This window comes from Mastigoproctus giganteus, chromosome 13 (genome assembly GCF_048544385.1).
Source record: "Mastigoproctus giganteus isolate SK-2022 chromosome 13, ASM4854438v1, whole genome shotgun sequence".
Lineage (NCBI taxonomy): Eukaryota > Metazoa > Arthropoda > Arachnida > Uropygi > Thelyphonidae > Mastigoproctus > Mastigoproctus giganteus.
In genome coordinates, this window is record NC_143587.1 from 92,351,135 (window position 1) to 92,377,322 (window position 26,188).

The 26,188-nt window shown below is 35.7% G+C and overlaps 1 protein-coding gene across 4 annotated transcripts in view; it reads left to right on the forward strand.

Annotated features, from left to right (window-relative positions):
• LOC150076258 (solute carrier family 41 member 1-like) overlaps positions 1-26,188 on the forward strand; it is a 192,990-nt gene that overhangs the window by 132,268 nt on the left and 34,534 nt on the right. For all 4 annotated transcript variants that reach the window (XM_090387763.1, XM_090387760.1, XM_090387762.1 and 1 more), the window contains one exon: positions 10,485-10,619. In XM_090387763.1, coding sequence (XP_090243889.1) covers positions 10,485-10,619 — 135 coding nt within the window. The remainder of the gene's footprint in view (positions 1-10,484; positions 10,620-26,188) is intronic.

Here is a 26,188-nt window from a genome sequence, read left to right on the forward strand (position 1 = left end):
TTGTAATATTTGTGTTATATGCATTTATCCAAAGTCTAGTCATCACTCAGTACAGCGTTAGACATCATCTGTAATGGACAGTTTACTCAAACATTGTATCATAATTAATGCAACGCAGTTACATTTTTGAATTAATTAATTTTTTTGAATTATTTTTGAATTAATTTTAACAGTGGGAAAGACAGCTGTTCCACTGCAGGCAACTAAATTGACTATGGCCAGGCCAGCTATTATGATTGAAATGGAGAGACTTCTAAATAATTTTATTGAAGATAATATCCAACGCAAAATTCCGTTAAGTTCAATAATTATTAAAGAAAAAGTGATTAGCCTATATACAGATCTGAAGAAAGCTCACCTTGAGAAATATGTGGAACCATTTAACGCTAGTAAGGGCTGGTTCGATAAATTTAAAAAAGCACTGTAACCTACACAGCACAGCAGTGCAGATCAAGGAGCTGAAACTTTCAAAAAAGAACTTGTTAAAATTATTGAAGAGGGGTGTTATACTGCTCAACAAATTTTTAACATAGATGAAGCAGGACTTTTTTTGGAAATGAATGCCTAAAAGAAGTTTCATATCGAAAGAAGAAAAAAAACATGCCAGGCTTCAAAGCGGCAAAAGATTGCTTGACTTTATTGCTGGGTAGTAACGATGCAGGGAATTTTAAATTAAAACCCCTTTTAGTTTATCATTTCGAAAATCCAAGGGCTCTTAAAGGTTTCACTAAATAAAAAAAAACCTACCTGTAATTTGGAAGGCTAATAAATATGCTTGGGTAACCAAGCCTCTTTTCATTGATTGGTACTCTGAATTCTTCTGTCCCACGGTGGAAAGATATTGTGCAAAAAATAACCTTGATTACAAAGTATTTCTGATCATGGACAATGTGCCAGGACATACAAGCAAAGAGAGCTTAGAAGACTTGAACAATCATTTAAAATTTTTTTATAAGCCTCAACACACTACATCTCTGATCCCACCAATGGACCAAGGTGTTAGTGCCACATTTAAAGCTTACTACATAAGGAACACCTTTTCCTAAGCTATTAAAGCCATCAAAACTGGTGAAAATGTACCAAGGCTAAAGAAGTTTTGGAAATCCTACAACATTAAAACTGCCATCTGCAACATTTCAAGGCGCCTCCATAGCCAGGTGGGCAGGAGCAGCAGTGCGTAGCACATGCTTCTTGATTAGACCGGGGTTTGAGCCCGTGACCACCAAATACGGAAGATGCGGAAAGGTCAGGGAATGACCACCGCATATCACCGGAGCAATATGGCCTTAGTTGCTAATGCTCCTAAAAAACCAAAATAACAACAAGCAACATTTCAAGTTCCTTGGATGAAGTGACTCAGAAAACCATGAATGGAGCGCTGAGGAAAGTTTGGAAGAATTGCATAAAGGATTCCCAAGAACCTGATGATTCGGTTGAGAATGTTAAAGCACAAATTGTTCAGCTCAGAAAAGCAGCAGGATTGAACGAAACTGATGATGACTATATACATGAGATGATCGACAACAGGGATGGCCTGTCTAATGAAAAACTCATGGAAATGACAAAAGAATAAGAGTGTGCAATTGAGGGAGAAGATGATCAAGATCCTGCAGATGAAGAACTGATAAAGTCGCCAACTGCAAAAGGACTTAGTAAAGCTTTAGAACACTTTGAAAAAATGTGTGATTATTTCTGGGAGAACGACCCTGACATGGAATGAAGTTCCAAGGTAATAAGGAATTTAAAGAAAGAAATGAATCCTTGTACATGATTTTGTACAAGAGGGACAAAGTAAAACCCAAAATCGACACGTTTTTCAGCCCTAAGATACAAAAACTCGGCAGCCCGGGACCATCAGATTAATAAATTCATGATTTTAATTGGCATTTTAAGTTTAATTTTGAAACTTAATGTAGTTACTTATCCAGAATTTAAAACAAATACACCAACCGTTTAATTAAAATGGTTTAATACCAGAAACTAAAATGAACCAAACGATATTACACTGTAAAATGATATATGCAAGATTTACAAAATAAATATATACGATGAAACTTTAATATACAATAAAATAAATAAAATAAATAAAATATTTAAAATACAATAAAGCTAAAAGCGATAAAACATTGACTGAAGCTTTCGGAGGCTTCCGCCTCCTTTCTCAATCAGTCAATCTTCAGTCAATGTTTTATCGCTTTTAGCTTTATTGTATTTTAAATATTTTATTTATTTTATTTATTTTATTGTATATTAAAGTTTCATCGTATATATTTATTTTGTAAATCTTGCATATATCATTTTACAGTGTAATATCGTTTGGTTCATTTTAGTTTCTGGTATTAAACCATTTTAATTAAACGGTTGGTGTATTTGTTTTAAATTCTGGATATGTACTCTCCCAACCTTAGAGGCCTTTTTTGAAGATATAGTTACTTATCACATAATTATATATGTAAGTAATATAGAATATTTTATATGTACAAATTTTTGTATTTTAAATATTTTGAACGACATTTGTGCGTCTTTTCCCAATCCCAATAGGATTGGGAAATATCCTATGGCATAGACCACAACTCACAAATACATATGTTACCTTATGGGAATATGTCGCTCGCTTAGTGCTGATTCGCTTAGCACTCTGTTTTTCAGGAATGAATTATCAACGTTAAGTAGGGTCGCCTGTACTTTTCTCCAATAGTTTGGAGAAAACTAAAAGATTGAACAAAAATATAAATATATAAAATACTTATGTTTTTGATGTGAAAAAATCTTTGGAAGCACCTACTAAATTTCGGACTGAAGCAAAACCAATTTGTCACGATTTTGCAACACGGAAATGACGTCACGTCCAGTTTGTCAATTTGACCAGAAAACTGGAATTTTTGAACATCGTGTTGACGTCATTTCCATCGCGCAAAATCATGTGTCAACACAATTTTGTTGATTTCAATGTGTTTGAGTTTGAAGCATGCTCCTCGAAACCTAACGCGGAGATTGACACTAACTTGTTGATTATTGCGATGGCATCTTTGATCTCACCCTAAGAATCTTTGGGAGTATTATTTAGCCACAGCAAAATATGCACGTGTGGACTACCGCAGTATTGAAATGCTATATGCCCAGAGCCAAGAAAATTGTAGGTTTACCAAGCTGTGTAATCATAGCAAATAGATTGCACTTACATTGAGCCCAGTAGTAGATTGAGTTTGTATCAATGGTACCTCTTTAGCAGCTGGTTTGTTTGTGTCGTTTTCGAACCATAGGCGATCGCAAATGTAGCATACAGAACAAAAATCATTTTTCATAAATCTCCTTTCAAACTCTCAATGCACATTTTATGTAAATAGTAGTCAGCTTAAGGAAAAGGAGCTTGATCATTTAAAGTCCTATCGAGGAATGCAGAATAGAGCTTCATGTGATATCGTAGGCGCCTCCGTAGCCAGGTGGGAAGGAGCAGCAGTGCGTAGCACACCCTTCTTGATTAGACCGGGGTTCGAGCCCGTCACCACCAAATACGGAACATGCGGAAAGGTCAGGGAATGACCACCGCACCGGAGCAATATGGCCTTAGTTGCTAATGCTCCTAAAAAACCAAATAACAACAACAACAACAACAATGTGATATCGTGATTCTGAATCTGATGCCTTTTAACCATTATGTCAATAAGCCAGCCTTGGCTTATTGACATAATCCATTGATATAATTAGAAGAATCTACAAGAACAATGTGAGGAATACACTACTGTATAAATTGAGAAATTACTAAGTGACTAGTGAATTTTAGTGTGCTGAATTTAAATCTTAATATTGATGAAAAATTTTTATTTCCCACCAAGTTCAAGTAATAAACAATAAATATTTATATTTTTTATATGTATATTTTTCATAATTTTTTATCCTTTTATAACTGATATCTAGCTTCTTTAGTCAATATTGACTTTTTGAATTCCACCTTTCCTGGTACAACTTTCCTGCATTAGATATCTCTTTAGCATTAGTAGAGAGGCATATGATGTAAGAAAAAAGCTTATGCAGCATCAGCCAAAAAAAAACCGCTCCCATTTCACCCGTCTGTTCGTTCGAAATACCCATCCAGCTGAGTCTTAAATTTATTTAGGCTATCAACTTCCACAACAAGGGATGAAAGTCTGTTCCACCAACCAACTACCTGCTGGCTAAAGGCAAATTTCCACACATCTATCCTACAGTAGTCTTTACTCAATTTGAATTTATGCCCTCTCAGGTGATTATTCTGAGCAAGAGGAAGACTCCCATTGCCATTGAGCATGCTCAAACCATTCAAGGCTTTATACACCTCTATCAGATCACCTCGTTGGTGTCTAGTCTCCAGACACTGTAATTTGCAAAACTTAAGCCTTTCTTCGTAAGAGCAACCCTTTGTTCCATTCACTAATCTTGTTGCCCTTCTCTGTACTCGTTCCAGCAGCTCTACATCCTTCTTGAAATGAGGCCTCCAGACCTGTATACAGTACTCAAGGTGTGGCCTGACCATTGCCTTATACAAGGGAATAATCACCTCCTTATCCCTGCTAGAAAAATTCCTGAATATCATTGACAAGACACCAGGAGCTACTCTTGCAGCCCATCTGCACTGCTCAGAGAATTTCATATCTGCCTGCACAATTATCCCTAGGTCCTTTTCATTCTCTACCACTGTCAGTGTAGTACCACAGAGTTTATACGTTGCTCTGGGGTTACTGTTTCCCATATGTAGTACTTTACATTTGTCAATGTTAAACTTCATTTGCCACTTCTCAGCATCTGCTCAACTTTTCCAGATCCTATTGCAGCAGCATAACGTCTGTAGTGTCCTTAACAACCCTGCGAACCTTTGTATCGTCTGCAAACTTGGACATTAAGCTTGATATACCATCATCAATATCATTTATAAATACCAGAAAACAACAATGGACCCAACACTGAACCCTGAGGAACTCCACTAATAACATTAGTCCACGATGAGCAGTGTCCATTTGATTACTACGCTCTGTCTTCTCTCCCTCAACCATCCCTTTATCCATAGCAGCAATTTGCCTCCAGTGCCACACTGCTCCAATTTGTGCAGCAGTCTTCCATGTGCAACAGTAACAAAAGCCTTTCTAAGATCCAAATATATAATATCAAAGTTATTCCCTGCATCCAGTTCTTTTGTGACTGCATCATAGTATCCAGTCAGATTGGTCAGGCAAGACTTTCCCTTAACAAAACCATGCTGTGTGCGAGCTATAACTGAAGTCTTGTCTAGATGATCCTGCAGTGCTTCTTTAACCAGTGCCCCCATTAATTTTCCTGGAACAGAAGTTAAACTCACAGGTCTATAATTACTTGTGTCAGCCTTTGATCCCCTTTTGTGAATTTGTGAATTGGGGTCACATTTGCACATCTCCAGTCTATGGGTACCTCCCCTGAGTCCAAAGAAGCTCTCATAATTATGGCTAAGGGTTTGCTTACTTCCTTTGCTGCCTCCTTTAATATAACTGGATAGATCCCATCCACCCCAGGTGTCTTTCTTGTGTTTATCTTCAACAATTTCTCCTCTCCACTTTCCTCTCAGTTATTACAAAATCATCTAGCTCACTGCCAGAGTTTACTTCACCTCTGGCATTCCCCTTCCTGAATAACTCCTCGTGTGAATGCAAAATACTCATTTAGTTTGTTAGCCACCTGAGCAGGATCCTCAACTGTTTAACCATCAATATATACAGTGGACCAATCTGAATCATCCCATTCCTTCTAGAGTTTACATAGGTAAAGAAGTCTGTTATTTTTCTTTGCATCCTTTGCCACAGATTTCTCATAATCAGTCTTCACTTGCCTAACCTCCCTTGTGACTTGGTTACAGACCAGCTTATATCTGTCATAGGCTTCCATGTCACCCATTAATTTATATGTATCCCATGCATTTTCTTTTCTGCCATATGTCTCATTAGTTCATTTAACATCCATCTAGGCCTAAACCTTGAACAATATTTAATAGCTGGTATGTAAAGCCTAGTAACTTCCAAGATTTCTTTGAATGCTTCCCATTTTGAATTTGCTGTTGGTAACGTCATCAGTTGGTCCCACTGTATAAAATTTAAATCATCATAGTCGCCTTTACAAAAGCAAAAACCCTTCCCTTTACCCCTGATGGTAGTTACCTCTTTGAGTAAATCCCACTTCAGCACACTGTGATTACTGCCACCTAGTGGTTCCTTTATCTGCAGATTCTTAATGCACGAAGAATCACTGCTGATAATCAAATCAAGAGTATTACTCCCTCTAGTTGCCTCCCGAACATGCTGATGTAGAAAACAATCATCCAATAAATCCACAAAAGCTTTGCTAGTGTGTGAGTGACTAACCCACATATTCCAGTCAGTATCTGGGGAATTAAAATCCCCCATTATAAGAGTCTCTGATTTACTGGCCCACTCTATTTCCCTGTGCAGTTTCTTATTATACTCATCAGAGTCATCAGGCCTATAGCACACTCCTACTCTCAATTTTGATCTTCCAATGCTTATGTCACACCAAACTGACTCGACACTGCACTGTCCAGCGATGTCAACTGGCTTCACTTCCTTGGATTTTATGTTTCTTAACTAATAGCATAACCCCTCCTCCCTTCCTGTCCTGTCTATCCTTTCTGTACACATTGTACTCCCCAAATTCCAGTTCTGCATTCCTTATATCTGTGTGACACCACGTCTCTGATATCCCAACAATATCTGCCTTTGATGTTTTGAGCAATACCTCAAATTCATCAAATTTATTTACCAAACTCCTAGCATATTTTGCTTGTATACGCAAGTATACATGCACCTGTTCCTATTCTTAGCTACCCTAACACAACCCATGTGTTTACTTGTACCGCAATGACTCCCAGCAATCTCTGAAATATCCTGCATCTTGTTTTCCAGGCTGCTGCTCATTCCAATAGAAGCAGTGCAAGAATCGCTTTCACCTCTGCCAGTGGCTACTGTTAATCTATTAGTCCTTGTATCCCCCCCTCCCCCAAGCTAGCAGTTTTCCGGCCCACTTAACACTGCCTCGATATCATCAGCAAATATTCTTGCACCCTTTCTATTTAAGTGTATCCCATCCCTGAAGAAGCAGTCTCTCCTATTAACAAGTACAGACCAGGCTGAAAAAAATTCTACCCCTTGAGCCTTGCACAACCTTTCCAGGTCCAAATTGAGTGACAAGGCTCTCATCATATACTCCCTCTTATCGTGTCTGGGCAGAATTGCAGACACTTTCAAATTCAACCCTAATTCACGGCTTTTTTTTCAACAGTGATCTGTACTTGTTAAGTAATTCCGCTGGTCTTCTACTCTTAATATCATTAGTGCCAATGTACAACTATATTACCTTTTGTGCCCTTAAAAGATGATATCCGCTCTACAATGTCATCAACCTTTGCCCCTGGCAGACATACCCTGGTCCTGTTCCACTTATCCTTTTTACAAAGCATGTTCCCCGTTTCCCTGACAATAGTCACCAACAACTACTAGTTCCTGTGGAACCAGCGCATTCTGCCTTGGGGGTTGCCGCTGTGTTGCGTGATGACCAAGTGCAAGCTCTGGCGTCGATGTGGGCAGCTGAGAGCTTGATGGGCCCCTCAATTTAGATCCTTCGAGGGCATCCACCCTGTCCTTCAAGCTCTTATATAGGCACTGAGTTGTAGCCCGATTTCCTTACACTCCTTACATTGCGCGCACACACAAAGACATCTCCCATGGCAATATCATGTCCCATACCCAATTGCTCCACAAACATCAAGCAAGCAGTGCATTTTAAAAGGCTGTGATTCAGAGGGCAACTCCCCCCCCCCCTCAGTTCTCCCCTGAGCCACAGCACTCCCATTAGCTTGAACCTTTTACTTTACTGCTCTGGTCTAAGTCATGATTTCGATTTAATTTAAATAAAATTTTGATTTCAGTACAAAATTATAACCCTAAACTTGTATCCCAACGCTGTATAATGTTGGGATACAAGTTGGTTATAACGCTATATATATTTTTCAGTATCGAGTATTATCTACGAGTTCCGTTTATATAACTTCCGTATCAAGTTATGTATTAATTAATTATGTTACTTTTGTAATCTAAGTTGTTATATGTATTTAGTTAAAAAGTACAATTTAATTGACAATGAAGTTTAACAAGATTAATAGATTTTACTGATTAATTGACAATATTATATTATATACTGTACTATACTAAGCTTATGCTATCTAGTTCGGGATATAACGTATCGTATAACCATGGCGGCAAGTTATGAACAGTAAATCTATGGTAACTTCCAAATCTCTTCAAGCATTTCACCATATTCTAACATTACCCAAATCGAATGGCATTTAAATTATGTGAATGTGGGAAATATATGATTAAGGACATATTTCAGCCCATTTTTTTTTTTTAAAAGCATCATTTATTTAAGAATGTTACTGTAATTTTTTCTCTCTGATATTACCAAGGAAATTGGCATTGATGATCATTTTAAAGAGTATAGATATGATCTTTAGAGCAGTCAGTGCACAACACAATTTCTCAACTAGTGGTAGAGTGAGTGGCATTTGTTGTTATATTAACCAGTAAGTGCTTTACACTCACTAACTGAATATTTGTTAGGAAAACACCCCCATCCCCAAAAAAAAAAGTGATTGGAATATTTTCATAATCAGGACTAATACAGCAGACTCTTGATTTACTAGGATCGGATTAACCAACACTTCAAGACTCCAAATAAAAAAATAAAAAATAAAAAAACCAGAAATCATAAAATTCAAGTATTAACTAGAATAGGTATAAACAGATGTTTTGCATGTCATAAATAAGCAAGAAGAAGTGGTGTTATAAGTTTTCATTGGGAGATTAGTTTACCTATTATCTTGCAACCCCCGCTGCCCTGACACCCGCTGTCAAAAAAAAAAGAGAGAGAGAGAGACCAAATGTTTAGTTTGTTTTAGTGCGTCGCGTTGATTGTTGTGTTGTGTTGCATTGCACCGCAAAAGGACAAATTTTTGTTTTGTTATTTATGTCAGGAATGTCAATTTTTTTTTATAGTAACTATTTTTTTTGTTTAGAAATCGCAAAAATGGTGGGCAAATGCAAGACTTGTGCTTTTCAATTAAACAAAAACTTCAAATTATTCAAAAGTTTAAAAATGGTGCATCCGTTAATTAAATGTCTAAAGAACCATTATAATGTTGTTACCCAAACCATATGTGACGTAAAAAATAAATGTGTCCAATAATGCTACTTGCATATTGGATGCACGAGTAGTGCGTGGTAAGTCTTTTCATTTTTTATCTATCGCCATACTTTTTGCACAGGTTGCTGAACATTTTTTGACATAGTAAGTCCCCGACTTATGTAGCTTCTGACTTATGTTATGTTATTTATATGACTGAAGATTGCAGTGAAGAGGAAACACATTTCAACATAAAAACCCACAGAATTCCAGCTATTGGTATTATCACAAATGCAATAAGATTGAGCTTACTGCCCGTTTATAATTAGATGCACTAACAGAAAAGCCCATAAACCGGAAAGTGCAAATAGTTTTTATTGTTTTATGGCACTGACCTCCAGAAATGTGCTGTAGTAAAATACGAGTGGAGTACAATACATGTGGTACAATACATCACTCCACATGTAAAATACATGTGGAGTGATAATAGTGAGGTTTCGCCTTAACCCTGTGAAGTTCTTTTCAGAAAATTTAATTTTGACTGTTATCATGGTGCCAACTAAGAGAATAAGTGACAGCACTACTAGTAAATCTACCAAGAAAAGGAAAGTGATCGATTTGGATTAGAAAATTAAAATAATAAGGATGTATGAACATGGCTAAACATTAACAAGTATCGCGTGGGATTCAGATTTGTCAATGGCAACAGTGAACACAATAATAAAGTAAAAAGACAATATGAGAAGCAGTGAAGCGATCAGCACCAATGAAGTTAACTATAATAACCAAGGCTACGAAATACAAATCAGTTTTTACTGTACAGTAACATGCGTTTTATGTTTTCTTCTTATGTGTCACTCTGGCTGCTTCACCGCTGTCCCCCAGATAAAGTTTTTAATTGAACTAATTAAAAATATATAACTATTTTTCATTCTTCTAAGGATATTATGTTGTTTTTGTAATTTTGGCATATCAGGGATATGGTAGCAATATTTTATTAGTCATTCCCGAGTTACGTAAAACTCGACTTACATAAGAAGCCCTGGAACGTATATCTTACGTATGTCGGGGACTTACTGTATTTTTGGATTAACTGGGAAATCAATTATCTGGGTTTTTTTTTTTTTTTTTTTTTTTTACCATCTAGCCTGGAAAATCGAGAGTCTACTGTATACACTGAAATGACTTAACTGGGGAGGATATAATAATTTTATACAGTGTACTTAATTATCATGTGTGCGTTTCTTATTTACATCTCTCTCTCTCTCTCTCTCTGGGCATAATAGGTGTTGGAGGGAACTTAGTTGCTGTTCAAGCTAGTAGAATATCAACATATCTACATCAGAGGTCCAAATTAGGCACACTTCCTCCCAGTGATGACCACATGTGTATAGATCTCTGCTCAGCATTTTTTAGTAAAAGTAAGTGCAATACCTTTTTTTTAATTAATTAATTAATTTTTATTTTAAAAGGAAATTCTTCAGAGAACTTCAAGTTTTCACACTCAAGTTATTCATACAATTGTTCTACACTATCTGTAAGGGCTGGAGAAATTGGCTAAATTTTAGAAGGCAGTTAAAATTTCTAGGAGCAAGGCATAAAATGGTTACAATTTGCCCTATTTTATTTCCCAATCCATTGTAATCAGGGCCATTCTTTCTACATTTTCGGCAACTAAATGGCCTGTTTATTTAAAGAATTGGCAGATAATGTTAGTAATAACCTCAGCAGTTTCACCTTTCATACATTTCACAATTATGGTATGTTTCATTTCCTAATTCTGATTTGCAACCCGACAGTGCATACCCTATTTATAAGAAAATGTTTCATAGTATAAAATATAAAAATCTTTAAATTTTGTTCCTAAATGCAAGTCTGGTCTGTTAGTCAAAATTTGGCAATGAAAAGTGTGCAACAGAGAAATATGTATACACAGAAATGTGTCCAGTGATGAGAAAAGCACACAATCAAGGGTAAAAAAAAAGGATATACCCTCAAGAATATACCCACATTTAGGAACCAACATTGATAAAGATTTATTATCTTTTCCTGCGATTGCATGTGGAGCTGAATCACCAGTTATACTTTCAGGTCTGGCATTCTCTTTTTCGTACAAAATTAACAGCTGAGTAATGCTTTCTCGTGTTTAATAAAGACAGGTAGTGTTTAATTCTCAAAAGTAGTTAGAGAAATGCCAAAAAACCATGTAAGAGAGAATTAAAATGAAAAATCTGTTTCTGTACATATGGGGGGGGGTCAAAAAATTCTGGGATCTGTTTTAAAATCCAAATTAAGAATAGAGTTATATATACATATGTCCATTTCTGAACAGTTACAGAGCTTTGCCTGTTTGAATTTTTTTGAAATAATAATAATAACAATAATAATAAAAAATAATAAGAAGAAGAATAAGCAGGCATTACTTAGTGAGAAGAAACATTTTAGTGGGTACATATGCTTATTTATTTTTTATCATTCAAAACTCCATAGCATTTTCCCTGCTTCTTGTTGTATTGTCAGCTTTATCTTTCAGGCATCTGCATGAAAAAAAAAAAATTCTGGGGTGTAAGGCATAGAGAATTGGAGGGAGGTTATACAAGAACATTCTATCTTGTATAACCATCATTTGGGAAATTCACTATACAGATAGGTATGAACATCAGAGTGAAAATGCGGAGGTACAATGTTAGAAAGGACATAAAAAACAAAAGATATAATGGTATGAGTTTGTGTAATGTAGTTCACTAGGGAGACCATGAAGGGGAAGGATGCACTTCTAAAAAGCTGTCTTGGGTGCAGAAACACCTTATCTCAACAATGATCTGATCTATATGGGCATATATTTCCCAACCAAGCAAGCAATATTATGTGATCCAGACAAAATACGAATGATAGTCATTGCTTTCAGAGTTTCATGAAGATGATCTGGGACTTGACCAAAATACATTTTTGTGTTTATCACTCAACTCCTGCAGATACCCAATTGCTTTCTATCTAGAGGCCCTCTATAATGTGAAAATATTTCACATTATAGAGGGCACCCTGAAAGAAAAAGAAAATGTTCCTGTAAATGTATTTCAACTTTTCAATCACAATCATATCAGTATCATTGGGTTTTAGTAAATTGCCATTTCTGAAAATTTATCTTTAATTCAATTAAAACAGGTTTTGCTGTGAGAAATTAATATATTGTCCATATTTCTACATATCAGACTTAAAAATAAATTAATTTCACTAAACCTGTAATCATAACCTAATAAATGTGTACTTATACGAGGGGTGTTCACTAAATTATCTACCTACCTATGAAGAAATGTGATTGAAATAGACAAAAATCTCTTTATTTTTCAATGTAACTTGCCTGAACTTCAGTACAATTGTTCCTTCTTGTTGGCAATGCGAAATACCAGACAAATAAAATTCTTTGTGTCCATCGAACAACAGAGAAACAGCAGGCTTCAGTTCATTATCATCAGCAAAGCAATGTCCATGTATGTTTTTCTTGAGATGTCGAAAACAGAAATAGTCACTGGAGGCCAGATCTGGAATGTAGAGTAGATGGATAAGTTCTGCAAAGTCACAGTCTCCCAAAGCAGCAGCAACAGCATGTGACCTGTGCACTGGCGTGTTCTCCTGAAGAAGCAGCACTCCTCTGGAAAGTTTCCACGGCAGTATTTTTCCTTTATGACATTTAAGTTGTACAGTAGGAATGCATATAATTTCCCAGTGACTGTCTGCTTGTGTTCCAAGTAGTGAATGTACAAAATTCCCTCAGCATCCCAAAATATGGCGGCCATAACTTGCCAGCTGAAGGTTGTGTCTGAAATTTTTTGGGTGGGTAAAAACCCTTGTGCTTCCACTGCATTGATTCTTGCTTGGTCTCAGGATCCCAGGATTAACCCATGTTTCATCACCCATAATAATTCTGGTGATGAACATTTTGGGATTCCTTTCATAAAGCTCTGAATTCTCCTAATAACACTGTACTCTGAATTGCTTCTGCACAGGGGTCAGAAATCTGTGGACCCACCTTGCACCTTAGTCATCCTCAAATATTCATGGAGGATAGTTATAAATGTTCCCTCATATGTCTGGCACCTCCGTAGTCAGGTGGGCAGGAGTAGCAGTGCATAGCACATGCTTCTTGATTAGACCGGGGTTCGAGCCCGTGACCACCAAATGCGGAAAGGTCAGGGAATGACCTTTCTGCATCCTCCCCGGAGCAATATTGCCTTAGTTGCTAATGCTCCAAACAACAACAACATCCCTCATATGTCACATTCCCTAGAGATTTCAGACACTTTTAAATGTCTGCCATTCAGCACAAGGGTTTCCACAGCTTGGCACATTTCTGGAGGGTTGCTGTCACAGGCTTTCCTGGACGTGGATTATCTTTGGTGGACCCTTTGCCCCACTTGAATTGTTTTGACCAGAATTTCACCTAGTACTCTGAAGGTGGACTGTTGCCATACACAGCACTATCCTTTCTTGAATGGCCTTTGGCTAATTTCCTTGTTTGTTATTTGGTTCTTAGGAGCATCAGCAACCAAGGCCACATTGCTCCGGGGATATGTAGTGGTCATTCCCTGACCTTTCCACATCCTCCGTATTTGGTGGTCACAGGCTCGAACCCCGGTCTAATCAAGAAGCGTGCTCCTGCCCACCTGGCTATGGAGGCGCCGCTAATTTCCTTCTTTGGTGTGAAACTTTGACTGAACAATGCTCCGATTTTAGCAAATCCATAATTTGATACAGGTGTCTTCCTTATTTCTGTTACAGAAGCACAACCTAAAAACATAGTGGGATCAAAATTAGTATGATTCAAATTTGAGATATATAGGAACATGATAAATCACGGATCATTGAAATATAACTATGGTGAAGTACCTTAGGTAGATAATTTATTGAATGCCCCTCATAAGTTAGTTAATTTTAAGGAATATTTTTTAAATGGAATATGAAGAGAAAGTTAGATTTAAGCTCATTAAAGTTAAAAAAATTTATTGAAAAACAGTATCACAAAGACTGTATGGTTAGGACATCTTTTTGTCTGATGTTCTCTGCACACGGGCCAGTCATAAGAAGTGCAATAAGTTGTATAGGTTTCATATATATAATCACACATTGCTATATTTTCGGTTAATATTGGCCATATAGGAAGTAACAGGACTTTGTCACCAGTCAAAAAAAATAATATAATTTTTATTGTATTTATACTTTTACAATAATAAGATTATTTTAAAAGTATAAATACAATAATCTGTGTATTTCAGTCCTCACATAGGTAACTATCCAACTGATCTTTGGATTTTCCCAAGCTATCAGCTTCAGCTACCCACAAAGTTAATATATTCTAAAAATTAACTTGCTGGTTAAAAGAATGGCATGCTGGTCCCCTTTTGACTTCTGCAATAGACTCTACTATCATCCACCAATGAATGATAGACTGCAGTAGATGCAGTTCTCAATTCCACTACAGAATGGATTTTCAATGTGGGATGTATTGGTCTGGCCCTCGCCTGATGTTCCATGCTGTTAAAATCAGGGCTCTGCATTAGCCATTTCAACTTTTGAGTATGTCCATGAACCATTCTTAAGCAGCATCAGCATCACCATGTTGAAAATATAAATATTGTGTACCAAAGAGCCACCATATCACAGGTAGCATGGAATTGTCCAAAATTCTAAGGTGGGCATCAGCATTCATAGTTCTTTGCACATCCAAGGTCATATGCCATACCATGATAACAAGTGCCACACCATAACTTCACCCCACCTGACTTCATCTGTACTTCATTGTTGGCACAGTGTACTCCAGCAGCAGATATTCTTCACACAACCTCTTCCTTCCCTTGCCTATCTGATTGAAATAGGGTGTTGCAAGATTTTTCACTCGTAGATCTGACTTCCACTACTTTATGGTCATTGCAGCGTTCACATTACCACGAAAGGTAAGACTACTGTTTGTGGTTGGCAGTATTGGTTTATGTGCTGCTGCTGCTGCTCTCATAAAAACCACAGCTGTGGGCCTTGTGTACAGACTTTAACCCTTTCTGAAGCCTTAAACTCTTGGTTTGATGTTTTGCAGGTACATTCCACACAAGGCTGTCATACTACCCTTCTGGGTTACTTGGAGTGAGCTTTCATGGCTTGTGTTGCTTGTTGCAGTTGTTAGCAATTGCACAAATCAACAAGCCAGATAATACCCCTCTTGAAATCAATGAGCTTGGCACTATGTGTCATGATGAGAACATCTAGATTCTGTATCTTCCTTATATACTGGTCTAAGACTGTTTATCAGGGAAGGTCCAGTCAACTGTGAAAACAGCGGTGTCTGATTACTTTTTTGGAGGGTAGCGCATGTCTTTCCCCCACCCACCAATTACAGAATACTGAATTTAATGTATATGCTTAAAAGCTGACTCTGTCCATGTTTAGCCTAACCATGTTTAGTTTAGCAATCACATTCTAATTAAGGATAAATAGTTCCTGTCTCCCCCCACCCCCCACAAGTATCATTTAATTACTCAGGTGGAGTTTGTTGTATCATCATTGTGGTTCTTTGGTACACAATATTTGTTTCAACATAGTAATGCTGATGCTGTTTAAGAATGGTTCATGGACATACTCAAAAGTTGAAATGGCTAACGCAGAGCCCTGATTTTAACTGTATGGAACATCAGTTGAGGGCCAGACGAACACATCCCACATTGAAAATTATTGCTGCTTGTTATTAAACAAAGGTTAGGTTAGATTAAATATGTTTTGTTTTTTAAGAGCATTTGTTGAATGATGTGGTGCACTGCAGTAGTCAATTTAGGCATCACTATAGTAAATTTCATCTTGACCATGGAACGTAAAGATTTAGGACAGCAGTGATATATAATTGTACAGCAGGAGGGGGGTAACTTGGCACTATGTGTCAAGTTACCCCCCTCCTTCTGTACAATTATATATCACTTTCAAAGGAGGGGTAACTTGGCACTGTGTGCCAAGTTACTCCCTCCTTTTTTACAGTTTACTGTATCTCATGAATGACGAATATAATTTGCCTGTAGCACCACGTGGAATCCATCGATTAGTTACCATTAACTTGCACAGTGCTGAACCTCTCTTAAAAATATTTCTTTTTTCAATTTATAAAAGTTGACTGGTATGTATTCATTCACTGATACACTATCAAGTATAACAGCAAACTGTTTGGTTATCCTAAATAAACTAAGGAAGCGTATCTCCATTTTGATCTTTGCTATATGTAGCAAAACAAAGTACAAATAATGAAAGAAAAAATTGTATGAATTATCTGTTCCTTAAAGCAAGAATTTTATGAAACTGCCTTATATTATTGTAGTTTTTTTTTTTTTTGTCCCCCCTCCCCAACGCTTGTTAACAAATAATACATTAAGCTTGTGTTAGAGAGTTTCATTTTAATACAAATGTGATAGAATTTTTTAGTTCAAAACTTCTCTTATTTTGTTTTGTTCTAAAGTTTTATAAAAATAATTCTAACAAATATTTTGACAAATAATCCAAGGTAGCAAAATCATTAAAAGATACTTTATTTTGTCTCACTCTTATTTCGGAAACACTTGAAAAGTACTATAATGGTTAATTAATGAGTAATGGATTTAAGTACCATACCAAATAACCATCAAGTGAAATTTGGCTTCCCTTCCCCAAATTTAGCACGCCAAGGCCTATGATGCTGAGGCACTATAGAACAACTCTAAAATTAAATTTTTTTTTTTTTTCCTCTCAAAGACACAGCAGAGTTTCTTATTACATCACTTACGATATGTATTTATATTAATTATTCCACAGGTAACAGAGTGGCTATGAACAATGACAGTCATGCACAATATACATAAAATGCATTTTGGGTTAAGAATTTATATGAAATTTCAGTTTTATCAAAATCAGATAAAAAAAACAAAAACTGAATAAAATTAATGAACATTAATTAAAAACTACCTTATAGCAATAGAAAAAAAAAAAAATAATATTACAGTAGACTGTCGAAATAACGGCACCCAAATAACGGAACATTGAGATTGGATGTTTACATACAGCACAGTGCCAAAAAAAAAGAAAACGGCAAGTCATATGATTACAGTTTTTATTTACTTTCGGCATTTTGAAAGTGGACTCTGTACTGATAACACGGATACCGCTGCTTTACATTTATTTTAAATTAAAAACCCCTCACTATGGCTCCTAAAGAAAAGAAAGGAAGAACAACATTAAAGCTTAGTGACAAACTTGATATAACAGTGGTTTTCAATCTTTTTTTAATAATGGCACCCCTACTCAATTTTCTGCCTAATAGATCTGATTTTCTCTCTCTTTCTCTCTCTCTCTCTCTCTCTCTCTCTCTCTCTCTATATATATATATATATATATATATATATATATATATATATATATATACATTACACAAAAGTTAACTGTAATGTTATATTATATATAATGAAACTTATAGTTTTTAATGTGAGGTTTTTTTGTTTTTTTTTTTGGAATTGTAAATAGAATGATCAGTTGACATACTGTATATAAATACAGTCCTTGTGGTTGATGGAACACAATATAAGGATGCACCTTTTATAATGAAATAAAATATAAATTTTAAAAAAATATATATGTTTAAGTAACTTAAACTCAAATTACGTGGCACCCTGGTTGAAAACCACTGTGATATAATAAAGAAAATAGAATGGGGCATAAGTAAGAGTGTATTAACGGCATGATTAACATTGAATTGTCAACACTGTGTGATATTAAACATTCAAAGCACAAACTTTTAGAATTTATTGCATGTTCAGAACCTAACAGCATAGAAAAAGTTTACACCTTTTCTATATTGTTTCATGCTGATAGAAAAAGTTTACACAATCCAATATTGGAAAACTTAGATAAAGTGCTGCATGAGTGGTTTTTATTAAAATGATAGGTATCATTTTAATAAAAACAGAAGGTATGGCTATATCAGGGTCAATGATTATTCCCAAAGCAAAAGATTTTAAAGAAAAAATGGGCATTGATACAACAATTGCTTTTTCTGATGGATGGTTAACTAAATTTAAGATAAGACACAGAAGCCAACCGGGCTAGCCAGGTGGGTAAAGTGCCTGCCTGGCAACCCAAAGGTCGTGGGTTCGAATCCCACCTCGGGCTTGGATCAAAGTACTGCAAAAACCTTGGGAGGTGCATTATGGCCACAGAAGCCATAATGCACCTGCCAACAACTACCAAAAAAAAAAAAATAAAATAAGACACAGAATTAGAAGATTAGACATTGCCTGAGAAAAACAGTCTGCAGACACAGAGGGAGCAGAAATGGCACCCTCTACATAAAAAAATGGCAGAAATGGCACCCTCTACATAAAACATAAAAAACAAATGTACTTTAGTGTATAAACACTAAAGCATTGGGTGTCAAACTGGCGGCCCGCGATGCCCAAAAATAAAATGTTAAAAGTAAACAATTAAAAAGCACCTATTTATAATTCTAGAATATAAGGATTAAAAAACCTCTGTAATAAATATAAAAATAATCATTTTAATTGATAATAATTAAAAAAAAAAAAGACTGGATTGATGGAGCCTTGATTAGAAAGAACTAAAAAGATAAATAGTAATTTCAAATGAATGAAAATTGAAATTATTATCTTTAAATAACATTGTAACTTTTTAGTTTATTTCTTTAAAAATAAAAGAGTTACATTTTATTTTTTAAAATATTTTTTAAATGGAGAAATCTTAATCTAAATTTCTTTTACATTTAAACTAATATTACAGTATTGCAAATGCAGCGTTTTTTATAATTTTATCGAAAAGATATTTCATTTGTACTAGTTTCTTTGTCGGGATCTGTTGTTGTTATTTGGTTTTTAGGAGCATTAGCAACTAAGGCCATATTGCTCCGGGGATATGTGGTAGCCATTCCCTGACCGTTCCGCATCCTCCGTATTTGGTGGTCACGGGCTTGAACCCCGGTCTAATCAAGAAGCATGTGCTACGCACTGCTGCTCCTGCCCACCTGGCTACAGAGGCGCTAAGGGATCTGTTGTGTTGTGTTTGCTATCTATAATTGAACAAATACCTAAGTAATTGTTTTTTTTTTTAATTTTATAATTTTAATTTCAACTATAGAATTTATATAGAAAATGTCGCTTTCAATACCAGTCAAGAAAAGAAAAATTGATAACAAGGGAAGAAAATTCCAAGAAAAGTGGGCGCTGAACTATTTTTGTATGGAAGTGAACAGTAAAATTACATGCTTAATTTGTAAGGAAAATATTAGTGTTGCTAAAGAATACAACATTAAGCGGCATTATAACTCTAATCATAAGGAACAATATTTGGGCTTCGAAGGAAAAATAAGAGAAGAAAAATTAAAAACAATGAAGAAAACACTTCATAGTCAACAACAAGTATTTACAAAATTCATGAAAACTAATGAATCAGTAAGAGCAAGTTAACGAAATAAGCTATTTGTTAACAAAACGTTCAAAATCGTTCACGGATGGTTCGTTAATTAAAGAATGTATGATAAAAGCAGCTGAAATCGTCTGTCCTGAAAAGGTGCAATCATTTTGCGATATTTCGTTATCAAGAAATACAGTGGTAAAGAGAATTAGCGAAATGGCAGATAGCATCAGTTCACAACTACAGGATATATCTACAGACGTCTTGTTCTTTTCAATTGCGATTGATGAAAGTACAGATATACGAGATGTTGCTCAAGTTGCTGTATTTTTTCGTGGTTGCGATAATAACATGAGGATAACTGAAGAATTGTTGGAAGTTATCCCTCTTCTTGGAACTACGACTGGCGAAGATATTTTTGCTGCTGTGTGGAGCATTTTAGAAAAGTGTAAGCTTCCACTTGACAGACTTGTCTGTAACAACTGACAGTGCTAAATCAATGATGTGAAAATCGAGGATTTGTGTCAAAATTGATTAGAAAATTACAAGCTGAGTACCCAGATAAACTGAAAATTATGGCTGTCCGCTGCCTTATTCATCAACAAGTTCTGTGTTTAAAAATATTAAAAATGGAAGATTTATTGAAAACAGTAACAAAAACAATCAACTTTATTTGAGCGAGAGCACTCAACCATCGGCAATTTACTTCTCTTCTTAAAGATTTAGAATCTGAGTTCGGTGATCTTCCTTATTATACAGAAGTTCGATGGTTATCATGCCACAAAGTTTTAAAGAGATTTTATATGCTTTTGGAGGAAATAACAGTTTTTCTTGAAAAATGAAAATGTATCAGTTATAAAAAATCCTTTGTGGATTAAGGATTTCGAATTTTTAATTGATATTACAAGCCACCTCAATAATCTTAACATTTCATTGCAAGGTAAAAATAAGTTAATAATGAACATGTACAACACAATAGCAAGTTTTGTACAAAAACTAACGTTGTTTAAAAATCATTTAAAAAAAGACGTTTTGACCCATGTTCCTACTTGTGAGCAGTTAAAAACACAAAATCAAAATTGCTCTTTCTCACAATGTTGTGACAAAATTGAGGAAATCAAAAACGAATTCGATAAGCGTTTTAATGATTTTAAAGAGTTAGAAGATATGTTTTCTCTTTTGTTGGGACTTTTTCATTTGAAATCGAAAAGCTCCCACTTTGATTCAACTGGAATTAATTGATTTCCAAAATGATTCATTTTTGAAAGACAAATGTCGAGAAGTAGGAATTCCAAAAATATATTCTTAGGTGAAAAATACCCGGAAATTAAAAAGTTTGCTGCGCAAATTATGTGCTACTTTGGGAGTACGTACTTATGCAAGCAATTATTTTCATGTATGAAATCAAATAAAACAGCGTATAGATTGAGATTGACAGATAAACATCTTTCCGACATACTGAAAATTGTATGTTCCCAGTCTGACTCCTGATGTTGAAAAACTAGTAGGGGGGTAAACGCTGGCAGGTTTCCGGGAAAACAAATTAATTATTTTCATAAATATATTGAATATTTAATTTTTAAATAAAAATAATAATATAACAATTATATATACTAAAACCAAAGGAGTGCAAGGCAGCCAAAGTAACACACCTCTATTATAGTTACAATTTATTAGGAAACGTTTCGGAAATTGTTATTGTTATAAAATCCATCTTCAGTCTTTGTAGCAATTTCTGAAACGTTTCCTAATAAATTGTAACTATAATAGAGGTGTGTTACTTTGGCTGCCTTGCGCTCCTTTGGTTACAAATTCATCAACAGCCACTTTACTCCCATTTCTTCACTATACATACTACTGTATTTCCCCATGTATAAGATGCACCTTAATTTTGGGGCCCGAAATTTGAAAAAAAATGTATTACATTAAGTTATTGAACTCAAGTTTTATTCATCATAAAATTCATACAACTCATCACTGTGAAAACTCTCATCCATTAGCTTGTCCTCATCTGTGTCTAATGACGAATCACTGTCTTCATATATTGCATTTGAAATGCCACACTTCTTAAATGACTTGACAAAGATCTCAATCTTGATATTATCCCAGGATCTTTTCACCAAGGTGCAAACTTCTCCTATAGTTGGTTTCTTCACTCTTCCTGCTGGTGTCAAATTGTCCCCAGAAGACTTCATCCATTGGTTCCATTCGTCTCTCATGTCAGCTTTGAAGGGTTTGTTAATGCTGACATCAAGTGGTTGGAGCTGGGATGTCAAGGTATGACGGCAAGTTTTGTTTTTTGCTCTGCAGCAATCTTCTTTGTATTTTTTGTTATGTGTGCCCTGAACTGATCAAGCACCAATAGGGCAGGTTTGCGTAAGAGCCCACCTGGTCTCCTGCTCCAAACTTTCTCAAACTAGATCTTCATCCTATCCTGATCTATCCAACCTTTGTCAGGAATGTCTTCTTTTGGCATTGTATTGCGTTTTAAAATCAGCTTAGGAGGCAGCTTGGTTCCGTCGGCACAACAAGCTAGAACAACTGTATAATGGCTCTTTTCATGTCCGCTTGTCTTCACAGTTATAGTTTTCACCCCCTTCTTATCAACAGTTCTGTTACTTGGGACATCAAATTGAAGGGGGACTTTGTCCACATTTGCAATCTGTCCTAACTCAAACTGATGTGTCTTCCGACATTGAATGACAAAACGATGAAATTCAAGGACCTTTTTCTCATAGCTTTCAGGCATCTTTTGGGCAAGTCTGGTGCGTGTACGCATGCTTAGTCCATTCCGTTTCATGAATCTGAAGCACCAATTGTGTCCTCCTTTGAAATCAGTAACTTCTTTTTCATCAGCAATTCTTCTTGCCTCATGCTGAACCATCTTTGTGGACACAGGAATTCCAATTGCCCTTTGTTCCTCAATCCATATCTTCAATTCCCTCTCTAAATCAGGCCACTTTGCTGACTTGCCTCTAATGGCCTTCTTCTGCTGGCGTTTTCAGTAGGGTTTCTTTGTACCGTAACCAGTCTCGGATTGTTTTCTCAGTTGGAGGAGGACCAAACTTACGTTCAGCAGCACGATTTCCATTCACTTTTGCAAACTGGATGGCGCCTCTATAGCCAGGTGGGCAGGAGCAGCAGTGCGTAGCACACGCTTCTTGATTAGACTGGGGTTCAAGCCTGTGACCACCAAATACGGAGGATGTGGAAAGAACAGAGAATGACCACCACATATCTCCAGAGCAATATGGCCTTAGTTGTTAATGCTCCTAAAAATCCAAATAACAACAATAACAGCAAACTGGATCACTTTTAACTTGAATTCAGCACTGTACGAAAATCTTTTCTGAGCCATTTCTGGGAAGAACGTGGCAAAACGTAACCTAATATACCGGTAACAAGTGCGAAACAATGAACGCAAAGACAACAAGCACAAAAAAGCGGGAGATGCAAATAAAAAAAATCTACAACCACTGTATAAGACGCACCCAAATTTTTCGAAAAAAGGTGTGTCTTATACATGGGGAAATACAGTAAATTCTAAATTACTTGTATTCTGTAGATCTGAATAAAAATTTAAATGTTAATTACATATGAGTTTTAATTATCCTGATTATGCTACTGAATCCTGAATCAATATATAATATTTAAGAAAATTTTATGTGGCCCGCGAAAATCATACCATCACACAAAATGGCCCGCAACAGAAATGAGTTTGACACACCTGTACTTAAAGCATGTTTGTTTTTTTATGTGTACATATCACAGGATGTTTAAGTTTTTTATGTGCAGTCAATAAAATTGCATCATTCTGAAACTACAGGAAGTCTGAGGATCTCCAGCAAACATAAAGTTCACAATAATCTCTCCATTTCTTATTTAGCCTCATTATTTCTGCATTAAACATATTAAAAAAACTTTCAAAATAATGGCACCTCCAATCCCAGATGCCATTTTTCTGAAAGTATACTGTGCATGTAATATTAAATTATACATGAATTAATAGGGTTTACTATCATTAATACTTTTAGTGAAGAAGAAAAACACTCACAAGGTGTCTGTTAGAGTTATGGGCATCCAACTTCTGGTTTGTAGACCCAACATAAAAATCTATAAATTTAGTGATTAGTTCCTGAGTTGGTCACACCTGCACAACAAAATTGGAAAAATCAATTACTTTTAACAAGACAGTTAAATTTGTAATAAGTTGTTTCTTTTGCTAAGCTATTTTGGACGTACTACTCGATGTAAGCAGTAGCATTTTTGAGAATCTGATTAATAAATAAGGCTTTGTAAAAAATTGTAAAAATTTTATCTTGACTTACCCTAGTTTAAAACTTATCACATGAAAAAGTGTATTTTATTAAAACTCTGTAGGATTTCCCCTTAATCATATTTTAAACCAGCGGTTCTCAAACTTTCTGAGCCCACACCTCCCTTGAAGTAAAGTATCTATAATTGTGCAATATCTTATTTTTAATATGTTAATACAATAATTATTAATACTACATGAAATAATAAGCATCTGTAGTTCTAAATTACTAACGATTATTATCAGTAAGTAATCACGCCAAAAACAATAAAAAAACACAATCGCACACCACTGAAACCATTGCTAATGCTATACTATGCAATCTACCTATATATGTCATACATAGTATACACTAAATTATATATATTACATTACATCATATCAATCATAATTCATCAATCCATTTCAGCAAAAATATGATTTTTTTTTTCCAAATGTTTATCTCATGTTTATATTGAAGTTAGAGTGAGATAGGTGGCAGTAAATGCTTTAAAAAATAGGTTATAAAATTTAATGTTATGTTATGAAAGTTTATTTATATGTATATATTTTTTTATTTATATATGCTATGTTATGAAAATTACATTTCTGTTAAACTTTTCGCGCCTCCTTTTGCACTAGTCCGCGACTTCCCAGGGAGGCGCACCTCCCAGTTTGGAAATCGCTGTTTTAAACCATGTTGATTGATAGGGCAGGAAAGTGGGTATCCAAATCAGTAAACATTGATTGATTGATTTGGTAGTTGTTGGCGCATCGGCTTCTGTGGCCATATTGCACCTCCCAAGGTTTTTGCAGTACTTTGATCCAAGCCCAAGGCGGGAATCGAACCCGCGACCTTTGGGTTGCCAGGCAGGTACTTTACCCACTCGGCTAGCCCGGTCGGCCAGTAAACATAAAAGTAACATGACTGAGACCATGGGGAAGTCCAACCTGGATTTTATGGTATCAGAGCCACAGTTTCTACTGCCAACGTCCCAGGTTTTTTACATAGAAAAGAGCTGTGTGACCCAACCTTTTTGGCTGATCAGACACTATATTTTTAAGAAGTTTGAGGATGCAGATAAATCATTGCAACCATGCATATTCTTGTATATATGCAAGAATATATATACCTTCCAATTTTCAGAACGTTGTAAAAGGGAAATTTTGTAAAAGTGTATTTATATATATACCTGCCAACTTTCAGAAAATTGTAAAAGGGAAATTTTTTTTAATACAAGATCAGCTTTCAGATGGAAGTAACTGAAAATTGAAAAAGAAGTGCACTTTAGTGGAAACTGCTTAAGTGTAATTACTCTTATCATTAGATATATTAATTACATCAATAAAAAAATTCAAAAAGATGGGAAATATCATTTAGCCCTTTTCAGTCCTGCATTATTTTCACTGTCTTCCCCATGCAGTCCAGCTCTATCAATTACACAGATGACTAGTTGAAATGTGATGTTCAGAAATTAAACTGTAGTAATAGTAGTGGCATGTGATGCAAGAAAGCAAGTGTATGAGCTTATGCAGCATGAGCCAAAAAAAAAAAAAAAAAAAAAATCCACACCATTCCCTCCAAATGCCTGTCCAGTTCCTCCTTAAATTTATTTAACCTATCAACTTCCACAACGACAGATGGAAGTTTGTTCCAGCAATTAACCACCCACTGACTAAAGGCAAATTTTCGCACATCTATTCTACATCTGTCTTTTCTTAATTTGAATTTATGCCCCCTTAGGTTCGTAATCTGAACAAGTGGAAGGATCCCATCAGAATTCAGCGTGCTCAACCCATTCAAGGTCTTATACATGTCAATCAGATCACCGCGCCGGTGCCTAGTCTCCAGCCACTGCAATTTGCAGAACTTAAGCCTCTCTTGATAAGAGGATCCCTTCATTCCCCTCATCAATCTTGTTGCCCTTCTCTGTACACGCTCAAGCAAATCTACATCCTTCCTAAAATGAGGCCTCCAGACCTGTACACAGTACTCAAGGCGTGGCCCGACCATTGTCTTATACAGAGAGACAATCACCTTCTTTTCCCTGCTAGCAAAATTCCTATATATCATTAACAAAATCAGTTTCCTCCCTGAAATAATTCTGACAGATTTTCATAGGAAATATGCTCAAAAACTCAGATATATGCTTAAAAAGTTCTCATCACTCTCAATTTTCAGATATCCTAGGTTAATGACCAAAAACCAGGACTTGTAGTTGGTTTAAATCATTCTTTCTATCTATTTTATTTATTTATTTTTTTTTTTCT